At 42.8% G+C, this 27299-nt stretch overlaps 1 protein-coding gene across 1 annotated transcript in view; it reads left to right on the top strand.

The window, feature by feature from the left end:
- TMEFF2 (transmembrane protein with EGF like and two follistatin like domains 2) overlaps nt 1-11007 on the top strand; it is a 452795-nt gene extending 441788 nt beyond the window's left edge. The window contains exon 10 of the mRNA XM_030210572.1: nt 10681-11007. Coding sequence (XP_030066432.1) covers nt 10681-10777 — 97 coding nt within the window. The 3' untranslated portion in view covers nt 10778-11007. The remainder of the gene's footprint in view (nt 1-10680) is intronic.
- The last annotated feature ends 16292 nt before the right edge of the window (nt 11008-27299 follow it).

Raw genomic sequence — 27299 nt, forward strand, 5'->3', positions numbered from 1 at the left:
GTTCCAGAGGAACCTGCAATTGAACAGCAGCATACAAAAATGGTTGCTCGGCGTCCTCCCAGAGTATGTCCCCTCCTTATATAAAAAATAAAGTCCCGTGAGAATTCCCCCAAACATACCCACATACTATGCACATAATAGATGCTTCTAGAGAGCCTACTTGTGCATAAATATGCTTCACTCAATATTGATGCTACTTGGATATTAACACAAAAAATTACACATACTGACTCGATTAGTATTCCTTCGTTTTTAATTTGTTAAAGTCTATTTATTTATTTTCTGACCTTCCAAAAGTACATAAGCTGGAAGCTGTACTCTGCCATAAATATTAATAATGAAAAAGGCCACCCACCCACCCACCTACCTAACAGAGAACCAAAATAAATATAAACATACATTATTTATAAAACGCTCACCATTCTAACGAGCTGTTCCGTCCATCTGGTTCTACCATATGTAATCTATAGATCCAATTCTGTTCTTTTTGCCAAAGAATTTTTTTCAATATCCCCTCTGGTCTTCAGAGGAGGAATATATTCTAGTACCTAGACTCGTAGTTCATCGAATTTATGTCCAGAATTAGTACAGTGATCTACCATCTGGTGCTGTAATTTTCTGAGAAGTTATACAGTGACGATGTTCTATTATTCTCGTCTTAAAAATCCTCAATTTGTGCCCTACATATAAAAGATTACAGGGGCACTTACTAACATAAATCACTATTACTGTTAGACAAGTAGTATATGATCCAAATTTGACTGTTGTATTATGATTTGGATTCACAAACTTCTGTAGCTCTTCAGTCACTGGACATACTGAGCATTTTGAGCATTACATTACAAATAGGCTGGCTATCCAGATATAACATAACAACAATAAAACTTATATTCTGCCATATATACCTTTTGGTTCAATGCGGATTACATAAAAGAAGCTGGTCATTTCAAGGAAATACAAAACAAATAAAGACTAACTATAAAATAACAACTTATGAATTATTATGTCTAAGCAGTGGCTGTTCTACTGAATATTACCCCCAAAATAAATATTAAAACTCATTTTATTTTGTTTTGCACAGACATCAATTTTTGTTTGTTTTCATATTTTTCAGAATTTTTCCTAATTTTCTGGTATTTTCTTTAGTTCATTTCACACATTCCTTTTAATAAAAAATATTTTAATGCACAGTAGAACTTTTTAATATCTGCAGCTTGATTCTATGCACACTAATTCATATGCTAATGGTTGGTAACTTGCTGGAGGAATAGCCTAATGATTAGAGCAGTGGACTAAGAACCAGGAGGGTCATGTTCAAATATTACTGTTGCTCCTTGTGATCTTGGGGCAAGGCATTTAAAAGATATTGCCTCTGGTATAATCCCTCCAGGAACTGCGGAATACCTACTTGACTACTGAATGCTACTTGCCTTGAACTACCGAGAAAGGTGTGAAATGAATCCAAATCTCTATATGTAAGGCATGCTGAAGAACCAACCCCTGGATTCTATATAGGTCACCCAAAGTTGGACACACAGATGTGAGAATACAGGGCAAATATGCGGGCAAATTAATGAGATGAGGTGTCAACAATCAATTATTTTCTGGCTCAAAATGAAGTACAAATTTTTCAAACTGTTCCTACAATGGGGAGAAAACCCCAATTTCTGTTCAAAACTCTGAGGTAGTTCTGTAGCTTGGGGATGTGGTAACAGCGGTTAGCGTATTTGGGTATAAAAAAAGGTTTGGCTACGTTCCTGGAGGAAAAGTCTATAGTCTGCTATTGAGATAAACATGGGGAAAGCCACTTCTTGCCCTTGGATTGGTAACATGAAATGTTGCTTCTGTTTGGGTTTCTGCCAGGTACTTGTGACCTGTATTGGTGTTGGAAGCAAGATACTGGGCTAGACAGAACATTGGTTTGACCCAGTATGGCTATTCTTATGTTCTTATGGGAAATTCATAGATAAGGAAAAATCAAGGAAAAAAAGTCATGACTGGAAGTTGACTGAAGAAGGTTCAAATGAAACTTGCGTAAATACTTTCACAGAAAGAGTGACAATTGCCTACATTATCCTACCAGCAGAGGTAGTGGGATCCAGTTAGGGTTACTATATGGCTCCAGAAAAAGGAGGACACATTGATCCAGTCCGGGTTTTGCTTCCATTGAAAGCAATAGAAGTAAAACTCAGACTGGCTCAATCTGTCCTCCTTTTTCTGGAGCCATATGGTAACCCTAGATCCAGTATTATGACAAAATTCAAGCATGCAGTGATAGAACAAATTTAAAAGGTTGCATGAATTGCAAAAAAACTCACTTTCACACCTTTGAGCAATGAAAGAAAAGAAATGCAGATGAAAAATATATGATCTAGCAAGCAACACTAGAGCCCAGAGTGCAGCCAGCTAGGAACCAGAAGGATACAACTTCCCAGAGACCAACAAAGTCAATACCAGCAAGTTAGTGATGGTCAGGTACCATCCAGTAGTTCATGAGAATATAGATGCTAGACAATAGCCTTGACAGTTTGGTAGCTGCATGGATTACAAAGCTTGCTTGTAAGTCATGAGGAAATTATTGATTGGTGGCATCTAAATATTTTTAAATAAATTGGATTGCCTAGGTGTTGGAAAAGTATGGGAGCTGGTATGTTCAGGATGGTAAAGAATCCTTCAAAAAAACATAACAGAAACTATAACACAGCTGAGATATGCCCTTAGCAGAGTAAATCAGAATGGCTGTTCACTAGGTGGCAATATTGAGCTGGGCAATCCCAAAATAGAGTTAAGTTTGGGAAGAGCCTAGCAATGAAATTTCAACACTAAAAGGACAATTCTATAACTAGGCATTATTAGTTATGTACCCTTTGTGCGCATAGAGGGGCATAATCGAACGTCGCCGATAATACGGTTTAGCCTGGCCAAATGCCAGAGTTCACCGGGTTTGAGATCGCGGGTTTTGTTTTTCAGCGATAATGGAAACAAATGCCGGCCAACTCAAACCCGGCGAAATCCAAGGCATTTGGTCATGGGAGGAGCCAGCATTTGTAGTGCACTGGTCCCCCTCACATGCCAGGACACCAACCGGGCACCCTAGGGGGCACTTCTAAAAATGTTTAAAAAATACACAAATAGCTCCCAGGTGCATAGCTCCCTTACCTTGGGTGCTGAGCCCCCCCAAACCCACTCCCCACAACTCTACACCATTACCGTAGCCCTTATGGGTGAAGGGGGGCACCTACATGTGGGTACAGTGGGTTTGGGGGGGGGGGTTCGAGGGCTCAACACTTAGCACCACATGTGTAACAGGTAGGGGGGAATGGACCTGGGTCTGCCTGCCTGAAGTGCACTGCACCCATTAAAAACTGCTCCAGGGACTTGCATACTGCTGTCAGGGATCTGGGTATGACATTTGAGGCTGGCATATAGGCTGGTAAAAAAAGGTTTTTATTTTTATTTTTTTAGTGTGGGAGGGGGTTGGTGACCACTGGGGGACTACGGGGAGGTAACATAGTAACATAGTAGATGACGGCAGAAAAAGACCTGCACGGTCCATCCAGTCTGCCCAAGAAGATAAATTCATATGTGCTACTTTTTTATTTGTACTGTCCTCTTCAGTGCACAGACCGTATAAGTCTGGCCAGCCCTATCCCTGCCTCCCAACCACCAACCCCGCCTCCCAACCACCAGCTCTGGCACAGACCGTATAAGTCTGCCCAGCACTATCCCCTATTCCCTCTGGTGGTCATCTGGTCAGTTGGGGCACCTTTCTGAGGCTTGGTCGTGAAAATAAAAGGACCAAGTAAACCCGGCGAAATACTGATTAACGCCGCTTTTTTTCCATTATCCGCAAAAGCCAGCCATCTGGTAGCCATGCACATGCCCACCCATGTCCCGCCTTCGCTATGCCGCCAACACGCCCGCTTGAACTTTCGCCGGTGCGGCAACGGGAAAGAGTGATGCTGTCAAAAAACCGCTTTCGATTATACCGATTTTGCCGCTTTTGAGAGATTGCTGGCCATCTCACGATTTATGTTGGAAGATCCCCGGCGATCACTTTCGAAAATAAGCCTGATAAGTGCACAAAAAATTAGCAGTTATGCATGAAAGTAATCTAAGCGCTGTTCTATAAAGGTGCATGTTATAATTATGACAACTTTTGTATCACACATTATCTTGAACAAGCTCAGGTTCAATGTGACTTACAATCAAGAAAAAACATCAAAAATACAGTCAGACAATTAATTATAACATTTTAACTTATTAGGAATAATTGTGTATTTGTCATGAAGCCAGACTAGTGTATTGGTTATGTTGAAACATATGAGAGACGGCAACATTAGTTTATTGTCTTTTGATAAGATATGTACTTAATAGAAAAACCTTTAGTAATTTATGAAATCTCAGAGAATCTTCTAAGTACCTAGCGTGCACCCAAATAAGACTACCACCAGGCCAGTGCGCCCTCCTGATGGTAATTTCAGATTTGGAGCACACCCATAACGCAAGGATAAATTATTTATTTATTTCCTCCTACGCACGCCAGTTCTGGCAGTACTCGGCACTTGACACATGCCGACCAGTCACCGAGTGTGTAGCGCGTAAGACTTTACCGCAAGATCAATGGGTAGCGTTAAGGGCTCAGGCTGGTTTTGGGCATGCACTGATTTCATTTCTATCACAGGCCCTTTTCCCGTCCCATTTAAAAAAAAAACTTTTTATAGATGCGGTACAAACTAGCCCAGTGCACGCCCAGTACACTACCGCAGGCCACTTTTTACCGCTGCTTAGTAAAAGGGCCCCTAAATTGGTTGGGTAGAGAATTTCAAAGTTTGGTGTTCTGAAATGTAAGAGCTATAGCATGCAACTTTAAGAGGGGCATACACATGGGCAAAACATGGGCAGGGCTCCCAGTTACACACTTACCCCTGGATTCTATAAACCATGGCTAAAGTTGCATGTGCAAATCAACTCATGTAGCTGATTTGCGCATGCAACTTAATTGTTTAACGAGCAAATCAGCACCAATAATTGCCTAACAACCAATTATTAATATTAATTAGACTTAATTAGGATTTATGCGCAGATTGTATTCTATAACAATCCACACATAAATACTAACTACATCAATTTTGTGGGGAGTGGCTTGGGACATTTCAAAATTTTGTACGCGTAAATATAGAATTCAGCTGAACCGCACATAATTTAGGCGTTAGCATTTATGCCAAGTTTTAGCAGGCATAATTGCTGGTGCCTAAATTTAGGCGTGGTTTATGTCGTAAGTAGTAGTCTATAAAGGTTGCGAACCCTTTATTAGAATAGTGCATAAAATTTCCAGCACTGATTATTAGGCACCACTTATAGAATTTACCCCTTAACTCACAAAATATTGTGAGTTACCCGCATTTCAACCTTATTTAGGTGCCCACAGTTACACCAGATCTATTATTGGTGCAACAGTGAGTGCATACATTTTTGCACACTGACACTGGGTTATACTATAGTGTATTCTATAGTGACACCTGCCAGCTTATTTTCGAAAGAGATCGCCGGCCATCTTCCAACACAAATCGGGAGATGGCTGGCCATCTCCTGAAGCCGGCCAAATCAGTATAATGGAAAGCCAATTTTGGCCGGCTCCAACTGCTTTCCGTCGTAGAGCCGGCCAAAGTTAAAGTGGGCGTTTCCGCAGGGTATAGAAGGCGGGACGGGGGCATTGTTAAGACATGGCCGGCTTCAGCTGATAATGGAAAAAAAAGGCCGGCTCTGCAGAGCATTTCGCCGGCTTCACTTGGTCCATTTATTTTCACGACCAAGTCTCAAAGAAGTGCCCCAATTGACCAGATGACCACCGGAGGGAATCGGGGATCACCTCCTCTTAATCCCCCAGTGTTCTCCAACCCCCTCCCACCCAAAAAAAATTAAATACATTTTTTGCCAGCCTGAAATGTCATACCCAGATCCCTGACAGCAGTATGCAGGTCCCTGGAGCAGTTTTTAGTGGGTGCAGTGCACTTCAGGCAGGCAGACCCAGGCCCATCCCCCCCCCCCCACCTGTTACACTTGTGGTGGTAAATGGGAGCCCTCTAAACTCCCCCCCTAAAAACCACTGTACCCACATGTAGGTGCCCCCCTTCACCCATAAGGGCTATGTTAATGGTGTAGAGTTGTGGGGAGTGGGTTTTGGGGGAGATTTGGGGGGCTCAGCACCCAAGGTAAGGGAGCTATGCACCTGGGAGCTATTTTTATGTTATTTTTTTAATTTTTAGAAGTGCCCCCTAGGGTGCCCGGTTGGTGTCCTGGCATGTGAGGGGGACCAGTGCACTAGAAATGCTGGCTCCTTCCAAGACCAAATGCCTTGGATTTGGCCGGGTTTGAGATGGCCGGCCTCGGTTTCCATTATCTGCGAAAACCGAGGTCGGCCATCTCTCTGAGATTTGGTCGGCCCCAACCGTATTATCGAAACGAAAGATGGCCGACCATCTTTTTCGATAATACGGTTCGGGACCGCCTTTTGCGGCGCTGGCCATCTAGATGGCCGGCACCGTTCGATTATGCCCCTCCTGGGCACCTAACCGGAGGTGTCCATTTAGGGGGTCTTCTTCTAAGGTACGTTAGCATTTTTAGTACGTGCTAAAAATAGGTGCACGCTAAATGCTAGAGACGCCAATGTATTCCTATGGGCATCTCTAGCGTTTAGCGTGCACCTATTTTTAGCGGGCACCAGTTCCTCCCCCAGCATGTGGCATTTCCAGCACTAGCGGAAATATTCAAAAACTATTTCCTCAGGGGGGTTATCTGGCAGTAATCAGGCAGTGCCTCGTGCTACCTGGTTACCACCAGGTTAGTGCGAGAGCCCTTATCACTACCTCAATGGGTAAATGTCCTCCCCCCCCCCCCCCCCCCGTATGACCATGTGGAAAGAGCAATCTTACCGCGCATGGCCATGTATTTTTTTTCAGCCTTTTTACCTGCTGTGGCAAAAACAGCCCCAACCACTAGCGCAGGGCCCTTTTTACTGCAGCTTAGTAAAAGGGCCCCATAGAGAGTAATTATACACAGAAGCATCTATTTTTAGGTGCCATGAATGCACTTATTTGGAACCTATTCTATAAGGAAAAGTAGGCACCTACTTTCCTTTATAGAATACTAGTAGTGTAAGAGGTACAACACATGCCTATATTTTAGGGTGATGACTTACACCACCCATAGAACTTGTGTAAATCCTCACACTAGGATTGCTTAAGAATGTATGCACATTACAATATGTTATAATGTACATCCTCCCATGCTCTTCCCAAACTACAATCATGTGAACGCCCATCTACACCATCAAATATTGACACCTACTTATAGAACAACGCGTAGTTGCAAAATGGTCATGTATGCACATGTGCACAACTTGACTACTGGCATTTACATAGAATCTTGCCACCTAAATTTAACCAGGTCCTTAGAGAATTGCCTCCTAACTGACTAAAGCCACAGCAAAATTGGCTTAGCATCTGCTAATGCGGGATTTTCCTGGGCACTAAGCCTACCTTAACACAGCCTAAAAAGTTTTTAAAAAACTTTTAAAAAACTTTTTAACAGGTCATGTATTAATGTTCACATTAGTGCATGGTACCTGCAAAAAATGTATAAGTTTGTGATATCCAGTTAGTGTACGCTAATAAGAGCATGCTATCTGGCTAATACTTCTATGCCCATCCCCCTCCAAAAATATGCTAAAAAATCATAAATAGCACGTGCTAAGAGACAAACTACCAGAAAACACTTTATTGCGTCTTGCGATAGGCCTTTTTTCCCACGTTAAGCGCACATTAGCACTTAGCATGGTTTAATAAAACAGCCCCTAAGTTTGCTGACTATACCTGTGTACAGCGATAACTAGCTTAATTCTAGCTATCCTTGGTGACCTTCTTCTGCCTCTTCCTCATCCCTACAAAAAAATAAGCAACTCGGATCCCAGTGATACACCCCATCACCCTCTCACAGTAGCACTGTTCTCTCTAAGCTGAGCGAGAGTCCTCCAACTAAATTGATACCAGTGAGAGGTGGTGCTTTAAAATTATGGGGTCTTTTTACTAAGGTGCGCTAAAAAATGGCCTGCAGTAGTGTACAGACGTGCTTTGCCCACATGAAGGATCATTTTTCAGTGTACCTGTAAAAAATGCCTGGGGGGGGGGACAAAAATGGATGTGTGGCAAAATGAAAATTGGTGCACGTCCATTTTGGGTCTAAGACCTTACTTACCACCAGCCATTGACTTAGCGGTAAGGTCTCATGCGTTAACCGGGCGATAATGGTCAATGAGCATCCAAATGCTGATTACCGCCCACGCACCAGAAAATAATAATATTTTCTGACAGGTGTCAAAAATTTAATTCCTGCCCGGGCCATGCAGTAGCTGGGCGGTAACTCAGAATTGACGCTCGTAAGCGCTTATGCGGCTTAGTAAATGGACCCCTATGTTTTCAGTCACTATGGGCAACAGCTTTCCTAGAGCCCTGCAGAGCTTGCCTGTCCCTCACTATTGAAAATGTGGTAGTGTAACAGCACCACCCACAGGTAGGACAAGATGTGGAGGACTCCCACTCAGCTTAGAGGGAACAGTGCCCAGTAGCTCATCTTAAAGCTACCTCACTCCCTGTCCTATTTTGGAGGCAAGAATTGATATACCTTCTTCATAGGCGGTCGGAGGCTAAAGGGGGCGGGGTTAGGGCTGGGGCCAGGGGTGGAGCTTAAATCCATAATTGTCTGATAACACGCAGAAAAAATAAATAAATAAAAATAAAAGTCACAATTAATACCTTTTATTAAATTTAGATATTAAATATGTATCATATGTCAAAGAATAAAGTGGTTGCTCAAAGCATATTCTAACCACAATCGCTCAACTGCAAAACACTATGCACAACTTTGTCCAAAAACACAATCAGAACCTTACTGTACCATAAATATTACACTGGGCAGACCTAATACACCAATATACCACCCATAGGGAAAATGCAGACTGTCAACAATATGAAACAAGGGATCATATCATCACAATTAATCATGTAGAGCCACAAAACACCCTAATTCATGTTTAATGTGGGATAAAATGCCATAAATAAGTAAATAAATATAAACATATAATGTTGAGCACCTGATTCTCAAAGTGGACATATTCCAAACACTATAATGAAAATAAAATGATCTTTTCTACCTTGTTTGGTGACTTTTTCTGATCATGCTGGCCCAGTATCTGTTCTGCTGCTATCTGTCCTCAGTGCAGGTCAGGAAGTCATCCTCGTTAAATATCTCCCTGGCAACCCAGGACACCTCCAGCCAACCCCCCCTGCTTTCCCAGCAGTAAAGTAAACAAACCATAAACCAATTTCTACAACTGCTAGAGGGTTTTCACTGCAGCTCCTGCTGTGAGGATGGAGGTAAATAAACAATTTAATCCCCTCAGAGCAGCTGGACTCCACAGCTGATCCATTCTGCTGCAGCAGGGGGGAGGCTTAGCCTCTCCAAGCCTCTTATACCGGGCGCCTATGACCTTCTTCCTACTTCAACACCAAGAACTAAGAATACTGAAGCAGAAAGATGGTAGGCATAGCCCCCATTGCATCCAAGATAGAGGAGTGGCCGAGTGGGTTTTAAGTTCACTGGGAATGGTTATTATCAGCATGATTGTGCAGGTAAGAAGGGACTGCCAAGGTTGGGGACAGCTATTTTCACCACTGAGGCTTTAGAGACACTGGAAATTGCCATGGTCCAAAATGGTTATTATTACTAGGAAATGATGATCATTACCAACATCAGAGCTTCAGTGAGAAGGGGAGGGTCTTTTTCTTTAATGATCTAACTTAAGAAGCTAGAAGACAACATGGTCTTGACTATCAGTCAGCTAGAATATAGGCAGCTAAGTTTAGGCTAATTTTCAGCTGACTAAGTTGTGGATGAAATTAATCCTACAAATAGTTGGTTAAACATGGCCAGACTTCTAAGTGGCTCTTGGAAATCAACCCTTAAGCTAACATTTATTGTTTCAGACTAGTCCTAATAATTAAATGGACTGCTAATAATGGGGCCCTTTTACTAAGCCACTTAAGCTTCTACGTGCACCCAACGCACGCCAAAATGGAGTTATCGCCTGGTTACCATGTGGTAATTTCATTTTTGCCGCATGTACGATATGCGTGGCTGAAAAATAATTTTCAGATGCACATATCGGATGCGTGCCAAATGGCATTTGATGCACGTAGGACATTACTGCCCCGTTACCGCATGAGACTTTACCACTAGGTCAATGGTTGGCCATAAGGCTGCAGACCCAAAATGGGCGTGCAGCAATTTTGATTTCGCTGCACGTCCGTTTTCGTCAAAAATTTTTAAAAGGCCTTTTTTACAGTTGTGCTGAAAAATGGATCGGCGCACGCCCAGAACCCGCGCCTACACTATCGCAAGCCATTTTTCAGCACACCTTAGTAAAAAGACCCCAGTATCCACTAATCACTCTTACTGAATAAACTATATTTCAGGTAGATCCAACAAAACAATAGTTTTCCACCTTACTGAAGGACTGATCTTTGCCTGGTCAAAAAAAAAAAAAAAAAAAAAAGCCTTCTTTCAAATCATTGCTATTGTACTCAGATTTCTGAACTTAAGTTGTATATTTTTATTTTACAGGAAATGTCCCAGAAGCAACAGAATCCATAGACAAAAGCAAAACACAGGACACTACAGTTCAGACAACACAACAAGAGCTTCAACCAGGTTAATTTAATGAACGCATGTTTCCACAATGGCAAATCTGATGGCAGAGAACTCGGACTAAAAACTCGTATAGACAAAAGGATAAGAAAAGAGATCAACACATGTTGCCTTGCATTTGTGGTAATCTACACCAATGAAAACATGTATTACAGCTATATTTGATTATGTATGGATATATTTGAAATAGTATACATTGTCTTGATGTTTTTTCTGTAATGTAAATAAACTATTTATATCACACAATATAGTTTTTCCTTTTCATGTATTTGTTATATATAATAAATACTCAGTGATGAGAAAAAAGTGTGGCAGTCTTAAGTTTGCTGTATCAAATAATTGTGTGTGAATTTAAGATACATTGTTCACTGATTATGATAGAAGCAGATGGCATCTTATACCTAAGCAAGTTATTGAAGCATGAGATTCTAAGTACCAGAGAGGGGCATAATCGAACGGCGCCGGCCATCTTCGGGACCGGTGCCGTAAGCGGGCGGAGCCAAATGTATTTTCGAAATATGCTTGGTGCCGGCCAAATCGCTCGCCAGGTTTAGAGAAGGATCGTCGGCTTCGTTTTTCAGCCATAATGGAAACCGGGCCCGGCCATCTCAAACCCGGCGAAATGCAAGGCATTTGGCCATGGGAGGAGCCAGCATTTGTAGTGCACTGGCCCCCCTCACATGCCAGGACACCAACCGGGCACCCTAGGGGGCACTTAAAAACATTTAAAAAAAAAAATAGCTTCCAGGTGCATAGCACCCTTACCTTGTGTGCTGAGCCCCCCAAATCCCCCCCCCAAAAAGCCACTCGCCACAACTCTACACCATTACCATAGCCCTAAGGGGTGAAGAGGGCACCTACATGTGGGTACAGTGAGTTTTGGGGGGTTTTGGAGGGCTCTACATTAACCACCACAAGTGTTACAGGTAGGGGGGGATGGGCCTGGGTCCACCTAGCTGAAGTGCACTGCACCCACTAAAAACTGTTCCAGGGACCTGCATACTGCTGTCAAGGAGCTGGGTATGACATTTCAGGCTGGCATACAGGCTGGCAAAAAAAGTTTTATTTTTATTTTTTGGGTGGGAGGGGGTTGGTGACCACTGGGGGAGTAAGGGGAGGTGATCCCCGCTTCCCTCCAGTGGTCAGCTGGTCAGTTGGGACACTTTTTCCAAACTTGCTCCTAAAAATAAATGGACCAAGTCCGGACGGCGAAATGCTCGTTTGAGCCGGCCTCTTTTTTTCCTTTATAAGGCGAAGCCGGCCATCTTGTACCCATGCCCCCGCCCCACCTTCGCTACCCTACCAACACGCCCCCTTGAAGGTTGGCCAGCACCGCAAAGAAACAGCACTTGAAGCCGGCCAAAATCGGCTTTCGATAATACCAATTTGGCCAGGATCAGGAGATCGCCGGTGATCTCCCGATTTGTGTTGGAAGATCGCCGGCGATCCCTTTCGAAAATAAGCCTGAGAGTCTACTTTCTTAAATGCATCATGAAAAGATGATATATCACCTTTACATATATTATACAGGTACTTTCTCTGTCCCTAGTGGTCTCGCAATCTAATTTTGTACCTGGGGCAATGGAGGGTTTAAGGGCCCCTTTTACTAAACTGCGGCAAAAGGGGGCCTGCACTGGCATCGTCGAATGTTTTTCACGTGCACCGAGGCCCCCTTTTACCACAGTGGGCAAAAGAGAAGTCTAGCTTTCCTACAGGAAATGGTCATGCGGCAAGTAAAGCACTTGCCACACAGACATTTCAGGGGAGAACCCCTATTTCCACCCATTGAGGTGGCAGTAAGGGCTCCTGCACTAACCCGGTGTAACCGGGCAACATACAGCACTGCCTGAGTACCGCTGGGTATACTCTGGCGAGCTAGGGGTGGGAAGTACTGCCGGGCTGCTACGGTAGCCCAGCGGTACTTCCTATATAGTGAGCACTAAGCCCGCATGGGGCTTACCACCGCTTAGTAAAAGCAGCCCTAGTGACTTGCCCAAGGTCACAAGGAGATGTAGTGGGAATTAAATCCAGGTCCCCAGGTTCTCAGACCTCTGCATCAACCATTATGCTACTCCTCCGCTCTTTCCTCAATAACTCACAGGCCCTTATACTAAGCTGCGATACGCTCTAGTTCTCGCTTACCACATCTTTAAAATAGCTTACTGCTGGACATCCTCAGGCATCCTGCGTTAAGTTCTAAATAATATTTTGAAACTGTTGTTGGGGGGGGGGGGACAGGGAGTGGAGTGTTGGCATTCCTGCGCTAATCAGCACATCTATATTAGCTTGTGGTAACTAGTTAGGGCAGGATTACCGCTTGAGCTATTACTGTCTACAAACTATTAGTCAGTAAGTGCTCACAGGGTAAATACTTTTTAATGGCCGCATGCTAATGGCAACATTAATACATGAGTATTAATTTTTTTTAAATGGAAAATAGGCCATTTTACTGCTGTGGTAAAAATGGCCTTAGCACACTGAGGGCCTCTTTTACTAACCTGCACTAGCATCCTGACATGGCAATGCTGACAAAGTCCATTCAGTTTGAATGGGCTTCATGGGGTTCATCGTCATTGCCATGGGGGAACCGCTAGCACAGTTTGTTAAGAGGCCCTAAGGCCACTGTGTACCACAGCTTGGTAAAAGAGCCCTTTACTCTATAAGATGCTACCTGCCTCTGTCAATTTGTTACACCACACTAACACGGATACCCCTTTGATAATATTGCTCAGTAATGTACTGGATTTGCATTGTGAACTTTCTCACAGCCTTCTCCAGGTTTACTGGGGACCTGGAGTATTGCCCAGATGCAGGGAAAGTAATGTTTCTGGGAAGCAGAAGCAAAATTTATATCAAATTAGAAAATTTCAGACATGCTTCTGTCTCAGTTTCATTAACATCACATTGTTCTGTTTCTGGTTTAATTTCTTCTACACATCCTCTGTTACAACCCTGCAAAAAAACAGTTCCACTTGTGATGTTTGGATTCAATCTCTGGATTAGGCAAACTTATTCAATGAGTTAAAAAATGGAGTAACTGTGTCAAGGTGAACTTCAAATACATATTATACACAGCAATCTTTGTATTTCGGTTGATGGGCTGGATAAAAATGGGTTCTTTCTGTTGAACGAAAATTACTAACTATAAAAATGCTGTGAGAGCTGAAATAATATAGCTGCAGGTTGATATATTTTTATTTTTAAGTCAATGAGAGATGGGATTGCAAACAGAATACATTATGAATAACTTGTAAGGATAGTCCAATACCATAAAAAAATAATGGCACTGAGGCTATGCCGATACCGTAGCAAAACAGAGAGCAGGGTTCTGAACTCATTCCTATGATTGATAGGGCATGAGATTATACTCAGATTTCACGGGCACCTTCAGAGGTTGCCTTCAAAGTATGGTAAAAAGACTGTATGGAAACCTTTCAACTTAACAATTTTATTGCTCAAAACAGATTTCAACAGGAAAATGTACAAATTTAAATTTAAAAAAAAAAAGCTATCCTGGTTCACTGTAATAGGCTCATATTGGTGAGAGTGGCCTCAAGCATGTTATTCAAAGTAAAGCTTCAGCAATCGTAGCTTTCATAAAATGGAAGCGATTACTCTTGCAGTGTCCACACAAGCTTATTGTATACTTCAACATTAATGTACTATAAATGTGGTTGCCAAAGTAGCATTTGTTTCCAAACATATAAAATTTCAGGGGTCCTTTTACTAAGTTATGCTGAAAAATAGCCTGCAGTAGTGTGTAGACACGTATTTTGGGTGTGCACAGAATTATATTTTAGCGCACCTACAAAAAAATGCCTTATTTTTGCCAAAAACAGACGTGCGGCAAAACGAAAATTGCCGCGCATCCATTTTGGGTCTGAGACCTTACTGCAAGCCATTCACCTAGCGGTAAGGTCTCACATGGTAACTGGGTGGTAATGGTCTACGCGCGTGAAATGCCACTTGACAGAAAATAAAAAAATATTTTTCGGACGTACGCCAAAATTGAAATTACTGCAATGGCCACGCAGTAACCGGGTGGTAACTCCAATTTGGCACGCATTAGGTGCGCATAGGCACTACTCGGTTTAGTGAAAGGGCCATTTTCATGTTGTGGTATCAGTGGTTTGCACAAATCCCAACAGTGAAATATGGGGAGGCTCGGCAAGGTGATAACCGACAAATGATTCATCATGCTTTATACAGTCAACCATGTTGTTAATATTTGTCATATTTTTTTCTTTCGATGTACAAGGGATTCTGCTAATAAAAACTGCAATTAGGTGAGATCTTTCAAGCAAGTTATGCATAATGGTGGACAGATGCTTTCATTATACTTGTCAAAAGCTGACATGCAACAGCTCAGAAGTCACTGTTCTTTTACTTCACTTCTGCAAATAATTATCTTACTCTCAGAATGAGTTTGATTGAAATCAGTGAAGAAATAATTTGAAATACAATCCCCCTGTCTCCCTTCATTTCTCACACATCCACATCTTTCCCGTTAATTCTCTCTTCCACCATACATCTATTTTCTCCATATGCACTTCAAAAAATGGCCTGTACCTTGTTCTTCATTTAGGGTAATAGCTGAACACTTTAACAACTGTGCTTGGAAGCTTTTGGCCAGAAATAAATGCCCAGTGAGCAGCTCAGATATATTTATCTACAAACTCACAGTATAGAAACACATACCATTTCCCAGAGGTTAGCAACATCCAGCTCATGTACCGCATAGCAGCACATGAACACTTTCTCAAGATATGCTGCATCCTCTTCAGAACCAGCATCAAGATTGTTTTCAAATTTCACTGGCCAGGTGTGTAATCTTTTGATGGATGATAGCACAGGCTTTAAAATGTGGAGCCAGCTTTATTTAGTGAAGGTTGTGCTGAGCAGTTGGAGGGGTGGGAATGCTAGATGGTAAAGCCAATACAATCAGCAGGACATTTCCCCTTAGAGCAGGGGGTTTCAACCCAGTCCTCAGGGCACACCCAGCCAGTCGGGGGTTTTCAGGATATCCCTATTGTTGTTTAGCCTAAACTAATCATATCTTATCCGGATAATGGCTGAAAATCACTGCTATCTGGATTATTCTTTGATCTGCCCTCACTCCTCCCTTAATATGGCACACACAAATATGGGGGTCAATTTTCACAATGATTTAACCAATCAGAAATGGCTCCTGGCTGGTTAAATTGCCTGTTTGGGGCTAAACCTGATACCATCGCGGAGCAGACCCGTTGTTTAACATTATATTGGCCCAGTTTTGCCCGTGTCAGCTTCCTCGGGTGCCGCAGAGGTCTGATTTTTTGCCTTGCCACCTGTTTTGGACCAAGGCATCAGGGGGGTGAGGTTCTCCATCCTGGATCATCGTATCAGCGGACCGGCTGCAAGCCTGATTACATCGGCGGTGCGGTTCTGGGATCCAGTGAGCGTGGTCCGGCTCCCCACGATGCAGGGAGCTTGTCTGACTTTTGATCGGCTCGTCCCTGGTGTTCCTTTGACCCAGCTCTCCTCCAGCCTTTCCATCGGCCTGCTGGCATCTCAGCTTGACCTTCTGGCTGCGATTGTCTTCTGCGCTGCTTCTTGCCAGCTGCTGGACATCGAGGCCTGCTTCCCGTTAGGGAGACTTTCTGGGAATGGCTGCACCTTGTGTGGGTCTTGCTTCCTTTTGAGTCGCCGGATGCTGCGGGGGTCTGCTGCTTTTGAATCCTGCTGGCAGTGGTCCCTGTTCCTGTGTGATGTTGTTGCCGGGACAAGTGACATCTCGGGCCCCGCCGGCACTATCGGCCTCCTGCTGTTCCACTCTCCAGGCCGCATACTGCTTCTGCACTTCGTCTGCGCCTACTGGGTCTTACAGCTGTTCCCAATTTTGGTTTGCCTGGCCGTGAGCTGTTCATTCCACTCTGGTCCATCTCAGCGTCTGGATTTGCACAGTCCATTTTAGACTCTCATCCTTTCCCTTTTTTCTTCCTACGCTGTTCCTTTTACCTTATCTGATGTAATTGTAATTGATTCCTGTACATTGTAAGCCACTTTGAGTCTGCTTAATGTGGAAAAAAGTGGGGTATAAATGTTCATAAATAAATAAATAAACGCTAATTTTCAGTGGCACTTAATTGGTTAGTGCCACTGAAAATAACCAGTTAGAGCTGAATTGAAAACCAGCTATTTTAGGGGCGTTCCAGGGACATTGTTGGCACTTGGCCACTTAAGTGCCAATATTCAGCACTTAACCGGCCAGGTCAACCGCATAAATAGGACTATATAAAAGTCACTAGCTGAATATCAGGCCCATGGTTAATATCTGACATTTTAGCAATCTCAGCAGTCTGATATCTGTATATTTTTGGGAAAATATAGAGATAGGCTAATTTTCCATTTGCCAGTGAACATACAATTGCCTTTGAATCTCGGCTCGATAGAGTATAATTATTCATTTACATGGAACATTCCCAAACAACCAATATAACTCCCCCAACAATGGGTGGAAGCAGAAACAGGATGTTTCACTCAACATACAGGATGTTACAACTCAACATACAAAAAAGATTCGATTCAATTCTTGTGTCACACCAGCAACTGCAGCACAAACTTACTCCACCGCAAGACACTGTGTGAAGGAACATACAAAACCTTGCATTTAGGACTCACGTGGACATCGGACATCGGAGGAGTAACCTTTCTGATTGAAATAGGCTAATAACCAGGAAGTCCTGGGTTCTAATCCCAATTATACCCCTCATACCCTGTGCAAGTTTAGGGGCCCTTATACTAAGCCATGTAGGCACATATGCATGTCCTACATGCGTCAATTTTGAACTACCGCCTGGCTACCACATGGCCCGGGTGGTAATTTCATTTTTTACCTGCATCCACTAAGCGTGTCGCTGTGGTAATTGGCATTCTATGCACATAGACCGTTACCACCCAGTTAATGCATGAGACTTTACCGCTAGGTCAGTGGGTGGTGGTAGGGTCTCAGGCCCAAAATGGACACGTGCCAATTTTTATTTTGCCGCACGTCTATTTTCGGCCAAAAATAAAAAGGCCTGTTTTGCAGGCGCACTGAAAAATGGACCTGCGCACATCCAATACATGCATCTACACCAGTGCCATAGCGGGGGCACCTGGCACCCAGGGCGGGTCACCACCGCGCACCCCCCCGGGAGCAGCATGGTGCCCCCCCCCTCCGGCGCGCACTCTCCCCCCCCCCCCCCGGGGTGCATTGTAACTTACTTTGGCAGCGAGGGGCGGGCGGGAGAACCGATCCGGCCCCGAGCCCACGTCGCTGGGAGCTGCGTCGGCTCCATTGGTTCCTTGCTCTCTCTGCCCCGGAACAGGAAGTAACCTGTTCCGGGGCAGAGGGAGCAAGGAACCAACGGAGACGACACCCCCCCAGCGGCGTGCACCCGGGGCGGACCGCCCCCCCTTCCTATGACACTGATCTACACCAATGCAGGCCATTTTTTGGCGCACCTTAGTAAAAGGACCCCTTAACCCTCCTTTGCCTCAGGTATACACGATGTTAAACCCTCAAGAGACAGGAAATACCTGCTGTTTCTTAAAGTATTCTCATCTTGGGCTATTACTGAAAAAAGTGGTTCATCACTGCCTAAAATTCTGGGCAAGGAATGAGCTGCCATTGAGTTTTACTGCACTTAAGATGAAGGTATCTCAGACCCTGCACTGATACATACATTAGGAAATCCATTGGGATCCTAATTTATTTATTTATGTGTTCTTATATCCCACTGTTATCCAAAAACAGATTTCGGTTCAAAGTGGCTTACAATTTACAGTTAGGTGAATTTACAATTATGGTTCTTAGGAGGTAGAAAGGACATTGATAGCTTATAGAGAGGACAGCGATAGCTTATATAATTAGATTTGGAATTTTTGAGGTAGGTTTTCATTTCTTTCGTCTTTACTATTGCAACATTCTTCTCGCTGGCCTCCCGCTTAGCCATCTATCCCCCCTTCAATCTGTCCAAAATTCCGCCGCACGTCTTATCTACCGCGTGAATCGATACTCTCATATCACCCCTCTCCTTAAGTCGCTTCACTGGCTCCTGATCTGCTACCGTATACAGTTCAAGCTTCTCCTATTGACCTTCAAGTGCACTCAATCTGCTGCCCCCCTTTACCTCTCTACCCTCCTCTCCCCGTACGTTCCTACCCGTAACCTCCGCTCTCAGGACAAATCACTACTATCTGTACCCTTCTCTACCACCGCTAACTCCAAACTCCGCCCCCCTCTGCCTCGCATCACCTTATGCCTGGAACAGACTTCCCGAGCCCATACGCCATGCGCCCTCCCTGCCCATCTTCAAGTCCTTACTCAAAGCCCATCTCTTCTCCCTTGCTTTTGGCGCCTAACCACCTTCCCTACATAGCTTATAACCTTTAGATTATAAGCTACCTACATTGACTACATAAGTTGTAAGTTACCTACACTGACTACATAGTTTGTAACCTTTAGATTGTAAGCTCTCTTGAGCAGGGACTGTCCTTCCCCATGCTAAAATTGTACAGCGCTGCGTAACCCTGGCAGCGCTATAGAAATGCTAAGTAGTAGTATGTAGTTAGCTGTAGAATTTTTTGAAGAGGTATGTTTTCAGTTCTTTTCAGAATTGAAGATAATTGGTGATGCCTCTTGTGAGCTTTGGTATTCAGTTTCACAGATAACTAAATCCTAGTGTGTATATGGTTTTGAAGGTTATGTTTCTGCAGTTGGGTAGGTGGAGGAGTAGATAGCCTCTGGTTTCTGGGCTTGCATTCCTTGGGGATAGTTTGATCATATCTAGAATGTATTCAGGGGACATGCCAAATAGTATCTTGTAAATGAGGGTGCTAGCCTTAAAGAGTAGCTTTGCTTTGATTGACAGCTAGTGCAGTATTTTGAGCAGTGGAGTTGCTCTTTCATATTTCAACTTCTTGAATATCAGTCTAGCTGCCATGTTTTGTACTGTTTGAAGTGATTTTAGTGTGTTTTCCTTGCACCCTGTATATACTGCATCACAGTAGTATAGTTGTGATAGTATGAGTGATTGTACCATTATCCAAAATTATTCTCTCGGAAAATAAGTCTCTGATCCATCTCAGTTTCCATAGTGTTTTGAAGCATTTTGATGTTACTGTTGATACTTGACTGTCCAGTGATAGATGTTTTATCAATAATTATTCCCAGTATTTTTAGTTGTGTTTCAATTTGGTATGTTTGACAGTTGATTGTGAAATTTTGGTATGATGTGGGGTTGTGTGGGCTTGATAGAATTAGGAATTTGGTTTTGTCTCTATTTCATTTGAGTTTGAAGGTTGTTGCCCAATGTTTCATAAGGTCCAGACCCGTTTTGATTTTGTCCAGTATTTCTGTGATACTGTTGTGAAAAGGTATGTAGATGGTGACATCATCTGCATATATGAATGGATTGAAGCCCATTTATTCCAGTTTTTTGCAGAGTGGAGCCATCATTACATTAAACAGTGTTGGTGATATTAGGAAACCCTGTGGTACCCCACACTCAGAGATCCAGGAAGCTGATAGTTGGTTAGACATCCTTACAATATAGGATCTGGTCTCTAGGAAGCCAATGAACCATGCAGCTACTGCACCACTGATTCCCATGTGATCTAGCATGGCCATTAGTGTTGTGTGGTCTACTAGGTTGAACGCACTTGACATAAATTGTAGTAAGAGTATGTTATGACCTTGGCATATTAAGTTTCTGAACTTTGTTATCAATGTAGTTATGACCGTCTCAGTACTGTGTTGTGGTCTGAAGACCAATTGAGATTTATGAAAAATAGAAAATTGTGTCTGATATCAGGTCCAGTCTTACCAACTGTGGGGCCCTGTGCAGACCAGTTCGGTAGGACCCCCGCCCCCACCTAGCCCCACCCCTTGTTGAACAAGATGTGTTTAAAAAATTTTTATTTCAAATAAAGACAAATCAAGCAAAACTTGTATAGGAAAACTAATTCAAATAAGCACAATGCTATCATAGGAAACCTTTGGGTTTAAAAAGCAAAACCATGTGCATATAAGGACTGGATAAATGAATTAAAACAAATGTTCTTAATATGTAATACTTGGTAGCCATAATGAAACAGTGATTGAATATTCACATAGCAAGCAGCTTGAGCCAACAGATTTATTTTCCAGAGAACATAATTAACGTTGAATGAACTTGCTGGCTAATAGTGTGCTGAACTGGACAATGTTGACACATTTAGACGGATTCTGGACAGCTCTCATGAAGGACTTCCCTCATTATTCAATACCTTCTCTGTGAAATAGTAGTAATAAAAAAAGACAAGTGCATTTTTATAATATACCACTGTATTCCACAAAGCAAAATGAGCAGTTCCCACGTGCCATCTTTTTTTCTTGTGATGTAGGCACAGTAAAAAAAAAATTTTAATGCTCCCAGGTTTCAACCAAATTCAAGTTTAATGTGGGATATAAATCCCATAAATAAGTAAATAAATAGAAACTCTGAATGTTGAGCATCTGATTCTCATAACATGATGTCTGTTTAGTGGCCCTTGACCAGGAGAAAAAAATCTCTGCACAAATATAACAGTACTAGGGTGTCCCTTTAACCAGCCCCTCCAAATGAAAACACTAATTACAATTTATAACAAATTACTACTCTACCTATAAAAAGTTACCCTGTTATTATACTTCCTCTGTGTACAATCTGTATGCACAAACTGGCATGTTTGAAAATCTAAGTGAGATTAAATAAAAATTCCAACAATAAAGAAAGACAACATGGATGCAGCAGCTCATAGGTTTGCCTGCTTTGTTTTGAGTGCACAAGCATCTGGCTGCGCAAGGAAGGGGAAACAGATAACCTTGATTTTTTTTACAGTACCCTCCCTTCCACATATTCCAGACCTCTCCCGAGCCACAGGTGCCCTCCGGCACATACCTCAAGCCACCCTGGTGGTCTAGTGGATTCTTCGGGGCAGTCTTACCTGCCCACTGGCGCTGACCCTCTTGCGCTGCATCTTCTTTAAAATGGTTGCCGAGACTTCCAGATCCCTATTTAAAAAGATGAATCTTATCAGCCCTCTTTAGGATCCTCATAGCTCTCTGTTCAACAGTGGTGCAATGGCTGGTTTTAGCATGTGATAGCTACCACACACTACCACCATCACTAGCTGTGTTACTCAGTTTAGTAAACATCCCCCTTAGTATCAACAAAGCTAACATCATTTGACTGTTCTAACATAATGAAATTCTTTGATACTGGATTTATGGCTAGAGTAATGGATGGATATAACAACACTAAATGGTGACAATTGAAGAGATCAAAACAGAAATAGAACTCAGGAAAGCATGAGATAAACACTAATGATCTCTACCTGTGAAGAAGTGAGGGGAAAGTTTGAGGTCTATAATATTCCACCAGGGCTGAAATTGGGCAGCCTGGATGGGCCTGTCCATGTTTCTTCATCTTTTCTGTTTGTTTTGTTTTCTGTTTTTTTTTTTTTCAATCAATAATTAATGAAACCAAACTAAGGGCCCTGTTTACTAAGGTGCATTAGTGTTTTTAGTGCGCTTACACTTAGCACATGCGCTAACCATGTAGGCGCCTATAGGGATATTTTAGGCACATACATAGTTAACACGCGTTAAAAATGTTAACGTGCCTACAATGCTGCTTAGTAAACAGGGCCCTATGGGGTCCCTTTTACTAATGATATAAAAACAGAAGAAACAAGTCTTCGCAGGGATACAAATAAAAAAACCAAACAGCGAAGATGACTAAAAGTAAACAGAAGACGCTCCAGATAAAAATCCAAAATTTATTGATCAGTGAGCAAGACTCGACACAGCTGTGTTTCGGCCTACAGGGCCTGCATCAGGAGTCTTTTGCGATCAAAGAAATCTGTATAAAATAGTGCTCTAGAAAGCTTTCTAATCTCGAGTATGTAAACCAATTTTCGATCCGGGTCCATACTCGAGACTAGAAAGCTTTCTAGAGCACTATTTTATACAGACGTAAGAGATGTTGCAGCTCCACAACAAGATCCACAACTGTAAGACGAATACAAGAATTGATTTCTCTGATCGCAAAAGACTCCTGATGCAGGCCCTGTAGGCCGAAACACAGCTGTGTCGAGTCTTACCGATCAATAAATTTTGGATTTTTATCTGTAGCGTCTTCTGTTTACTTTTAGTCATCTTCGCTGTTTGGTTTTTTATTTGTCCCTTTTACTAAGCCATGCTAAAAAGTGACAAGTACTGCTGTCAGCATGTGGTTTACCATGCGCTGTGACCATTTTTAGCACAAGAACAAAATGACTGCATTTGCTATTCCCCCCATTAATGGCCACGTGCTAACCATTACCATGGGAGCCCTTACCGCCACCTATTTACTAGGGGGTAAGGTTCCCACATAATCGTGCGGTAATCAGGCAGCGCATGGCAATGTGCCTATGCCACCTGATTAGCACAGGGCATGCCTACTCTCTGCCCATAGGCATACCTCTTGCGTTGAAAAATAAAAAAATATTTGTCATCGCAGGATTAGAGTGAGCACACTACCACGGGATACCTCAGCGCATCCTGTGGTAGTGCTTTTTAGCACACAGTAGCCACATGCTAGTGCTACCATTGTTCTGTCCTCTGACAGCCTCGCACTAGTTTATAATGTGATCCTAAAATGTTTTTAATGCTTTTGCTGTTATTCTCACTTCTAAGGATTTTCATTGCTGCAGTTCTCACTGCAAAGATACGTGAGCAATGCATTGTGCTTAATGTAGTTCACAGGCAATGCAGCCACTCCTGCCTGTCTGTATAAGATCTGTTACCATTGGTTTTTGCTACTGCCCAGACCTTCTCTCTTTCTCAGCCAAGCTTGGCTCCTTTATCTTCCTGCTATCATTTCCTGGTCATCCTTACTATCTCTGTCCTGAAAGGTCAGCCAGGTATAACCTTTCCCTCCAATCGAGGGCCGTCCTCTAGGTCCACCCTTGCCACCTGGTGGCAGGCTCTGTTCCTATTGGTCTTTACCTCCTCTTCCCTGGGCCTATGTGAGCCTTCTTGACCTCCCTGTCTCTCTCGCCATGAGACATTCTCCATCTTGCTTCAGACAGCACTTGTCCTGCTTCACTCCTTGGAACGAACTTGGTTTTTTACCTTGAATATATCTTCCTAATGAGATATTACACTCTCCAGTCACTCAGCTCTGAGCTACTTCTACCTGTTCAACTATTTTTTCACCTCTGTAATAAAGCTGCCTCCCCTCAGATTTCTGCCTCCAACCACTGATATAGCTCTTAGAATTACGGAGTCTCTGTGCCCTGGGGCAATACTTCTGAACATCTGACTGTGAGTAAATTATCTGTATTTATTCAATAAAAGAAACTTCAGAAAAAAAAGAGACTTCAGGTGTGTTCTGGTGTGCCAAGGTTATACTTCAAGATATTGAGACTTTACAGTTAACAAGTCTTAAGAGGCTTGACAACCATGGATTAGTAAAAGGATCCCCATAGGAGGAGATTCAATATATGGCACCTAAAAAATCAGCACTGAAATCAGTACCAACTAAGCATATTCTGTAATCGGTGCCTAGATTTAGGTGCTGATTATAGAATACGCTTAGTTGATATTTCAGCGACTAAATCCAGGCGCATCCATTTACACATAGTAACATAGTAGATGACGGCAGAAAAAGACCTGCATGGTCCATCCAGTCTGCCCAACAAGATATGCTAAAACTCATATGTGCTACTTTTTGTGTATACCTTACCTTGATTTGTACCTGTCCTTTTCAGGGCACAGACCGTGTAAGTCTGCCCAGCACTATCCCCGCCTCCCAACCACCAGCCCCGCCTCCCACCACCGGCTCTGGCACAGACCGTATAAGTCTGCCCAACACTATCCTCGCCTCCTGCCACCGGCTCTGCCATCCAATCTCGGCTAAGCTCCTTAGGGTCCATTCCTTCTGAACAAGATTCCTTTATGTTTATCCCATGCATGCTTGAATTCCGTTACCGTTTTCATTTCCACCACCTCCCGCGGGAGGGCATTCCAAGCATCCACTACTCTCTCCGTGAAAAAAATACTTCCAGACATTTTTCTTGAGTCTGCCCCCCCTTCAATCTCATTTCAATGAAAATGTGGCATAAATCCTAGCATGTAGATTTAGGAACACTGCGCCATATTCTATAACCAGGCATGTAAATTTCAGAACGCCCAAGAAAAGCCCATTTCCACACCTACAACCATGCCCCTTTTAGCATGCATGCGTTATAAGTTTAGCACACATCACTACAGAAAATGCTTAGCGACTTGTGCGCCTAAATTCTAATCAGTGCCAATTAGTGCTCGCTATTGCTTGTTAAGTGCTATTATCAGCACTCAGCTTTTTAAGGGGGTCTTTTACTAAGGCACACTGGCATTTTTAGTGCACACTAAAAACAGGCATGAGCTAAACACTAAAGACACCCATAGGAATACATTGGCGTCTCTAGCATTTAGCTCGTGCCTATTTTAGCGAGCGCTAAAAAATGCCAGCGCACCTTAGTAAAAGACCCCCTAAGATTGTTAAGTGCATTGTTGTAGAATCCGGGGAATAACACCTTAGTTTTCAAAGGAAGGGATAACAAATATTATCTAGTGACATAGATCACTAAAGTTTCAATTTTTTGTTTTACATCTGTGGGAGAAATGTTTCAGAGATTTAGCCCTAGAGCTTTTATCCTTTCCAATCACCGTAGAGTTTTTCAGATAATGGATTGTTTGGTTTTACTTTATTATTCTCTTCAAGAGGATGCAAAAGTGTAATTGTACACACTGAGCATTTATAAATTAAAGCAAATGCACAAAATAACCCTTTCATGAGAATACATGATTATTCCATTTACATAAAAGGTGATTCCTTAGCTTAGTGATCCCACATTAAAAGGAGTTTCCACATAAGTTGTTTAGCTAATAATTTGTCCAGTGTCTTCGCATTTCTATAAGTATCAAATGGTGTTGTGGTGGAGGAGGGGGGAGAGTTATTGATGCATTCACATTGTGCTCATTAATTCCATCATCTGTGCTTTTTCTTCATGATAGATCCAGACATCAATTCAGTCGAAAATATAAAATTACAGTAGAGTGCAATGTATGCCTTTCAATTCCATTAGTTCAAGATATCCAGGTCACAGCTGCCTCTACCAAAGGGCAAGGATGTACATATCCAAAATTTAGCTATTCCAAGCTGGTATTCTATAGACAACTCATGTTAATGAGCCTGGACCAAAGAGTATGGGATGTATTTAAGACCCACACTTTCCAAAAGCAGTAAAAATGTGCATCTTCAAAGACTGATGGAAAAATTCCTTTCAAAGTGCAATGATTAAAGGCTGTCACACTTCTCATGCAACATCAGAAGCAGCCTTGCCCTCTTTCACCCTTAATTATTAATGCAAGTTGCCTCTAATTGTGAGGTTTCCCTTTAGATCAAGAGTTAAGATTAAATTAAAATTCAAGCTTTCTGTGGCTTACATAAAAATTATCATGTAACCTCTGCCAAAGTTCACCCCATCTTTTCTTTACATTTGGTATTTTGATACAAAAAAAATTATGAGAACAATTTCATTATTCTGAAAGAATAATTGGGGTGGCAAAGTAGATGTTCTGTTTTCATGAGACCTCATACAACATGAATGAGTTTGAGAACACTGAAGGACAACAAGGAGACATCCTCTGGAGCCCACAGATTAATATTCTGTGAACCAAATGTTACAAATTACACATATGGGAATAATTTATACATGAACTGAGAATGTACAACTGCTCCTTATTCACTCAGGGGTCCTTTTACAAAGGCACACTGAAAATGGCCTGCGGTAGTGTAGGCGCGGGTTTTGGGCATGCGCAGAATCAATTTTCAGCGCACCTGTGAAAAAATGAAAATTGCCATGCATCTATTTTGGGTCTCAGACCTTACCACCAGCCATAGACCTAATGGTAAAGAAGTTGGGCAGTAAGGACCTATGCGCATCAGATGCCACTTGGCGCGCGTCCGCTATGCGCGTCTGAAAATAAAAATTGTTTTTCAGATGCACGGCAAAAATGAAATTACAGCAAGAGCCATGCAGTAGCCAGGTGGTAACTCCATTTTGGCATGTGTTTGGCGTGCATAGACGCTTACGCGGCTTAGTAAAAGGGCCCCTGAGGCCGCTTTGCACCGTGGCAGGAGAAAGGAGTTCTTAATAGCAGTGCATTAATATCAAACAGCACATGGCCATTTACTGCCGGAGCCCTTACTGCCACCTATTTAGAAGGCAGTAACGGCTCATGCGCTAACCCGGTGATAATTGAGCAGTGCGCAGCATTGTGCCTGTGTTGTCCAGTTACTGCTGGGAATGCCTACTCCCTGCCCCCACGCTAGAAAATACAAATTATCTTCTAGTGTGGGAAACAACGTACAGCAAACTCAGACCTACCGGTGGTAGTGCTGTTTTGCCACGTGCTACCCATTTGGTAAATCTATCACTGCTTGTTAAAAGGGCCTGTGCCC

This window comes from Microcaecilia unicolor, chromosome 7 (genome assembly GCF_901765095.1).
Source record: "Microcaecilia unicolor chromosome 7, aMicUni1.1, whole genome shotgun sequence".
Taxonomy (NCBI): Eukaryota; Metazoa; Chordata; class Amphibia; order Gymnophiona; family Siphonopidae; genus Microcaecilia; species Microcaecilia unicolor.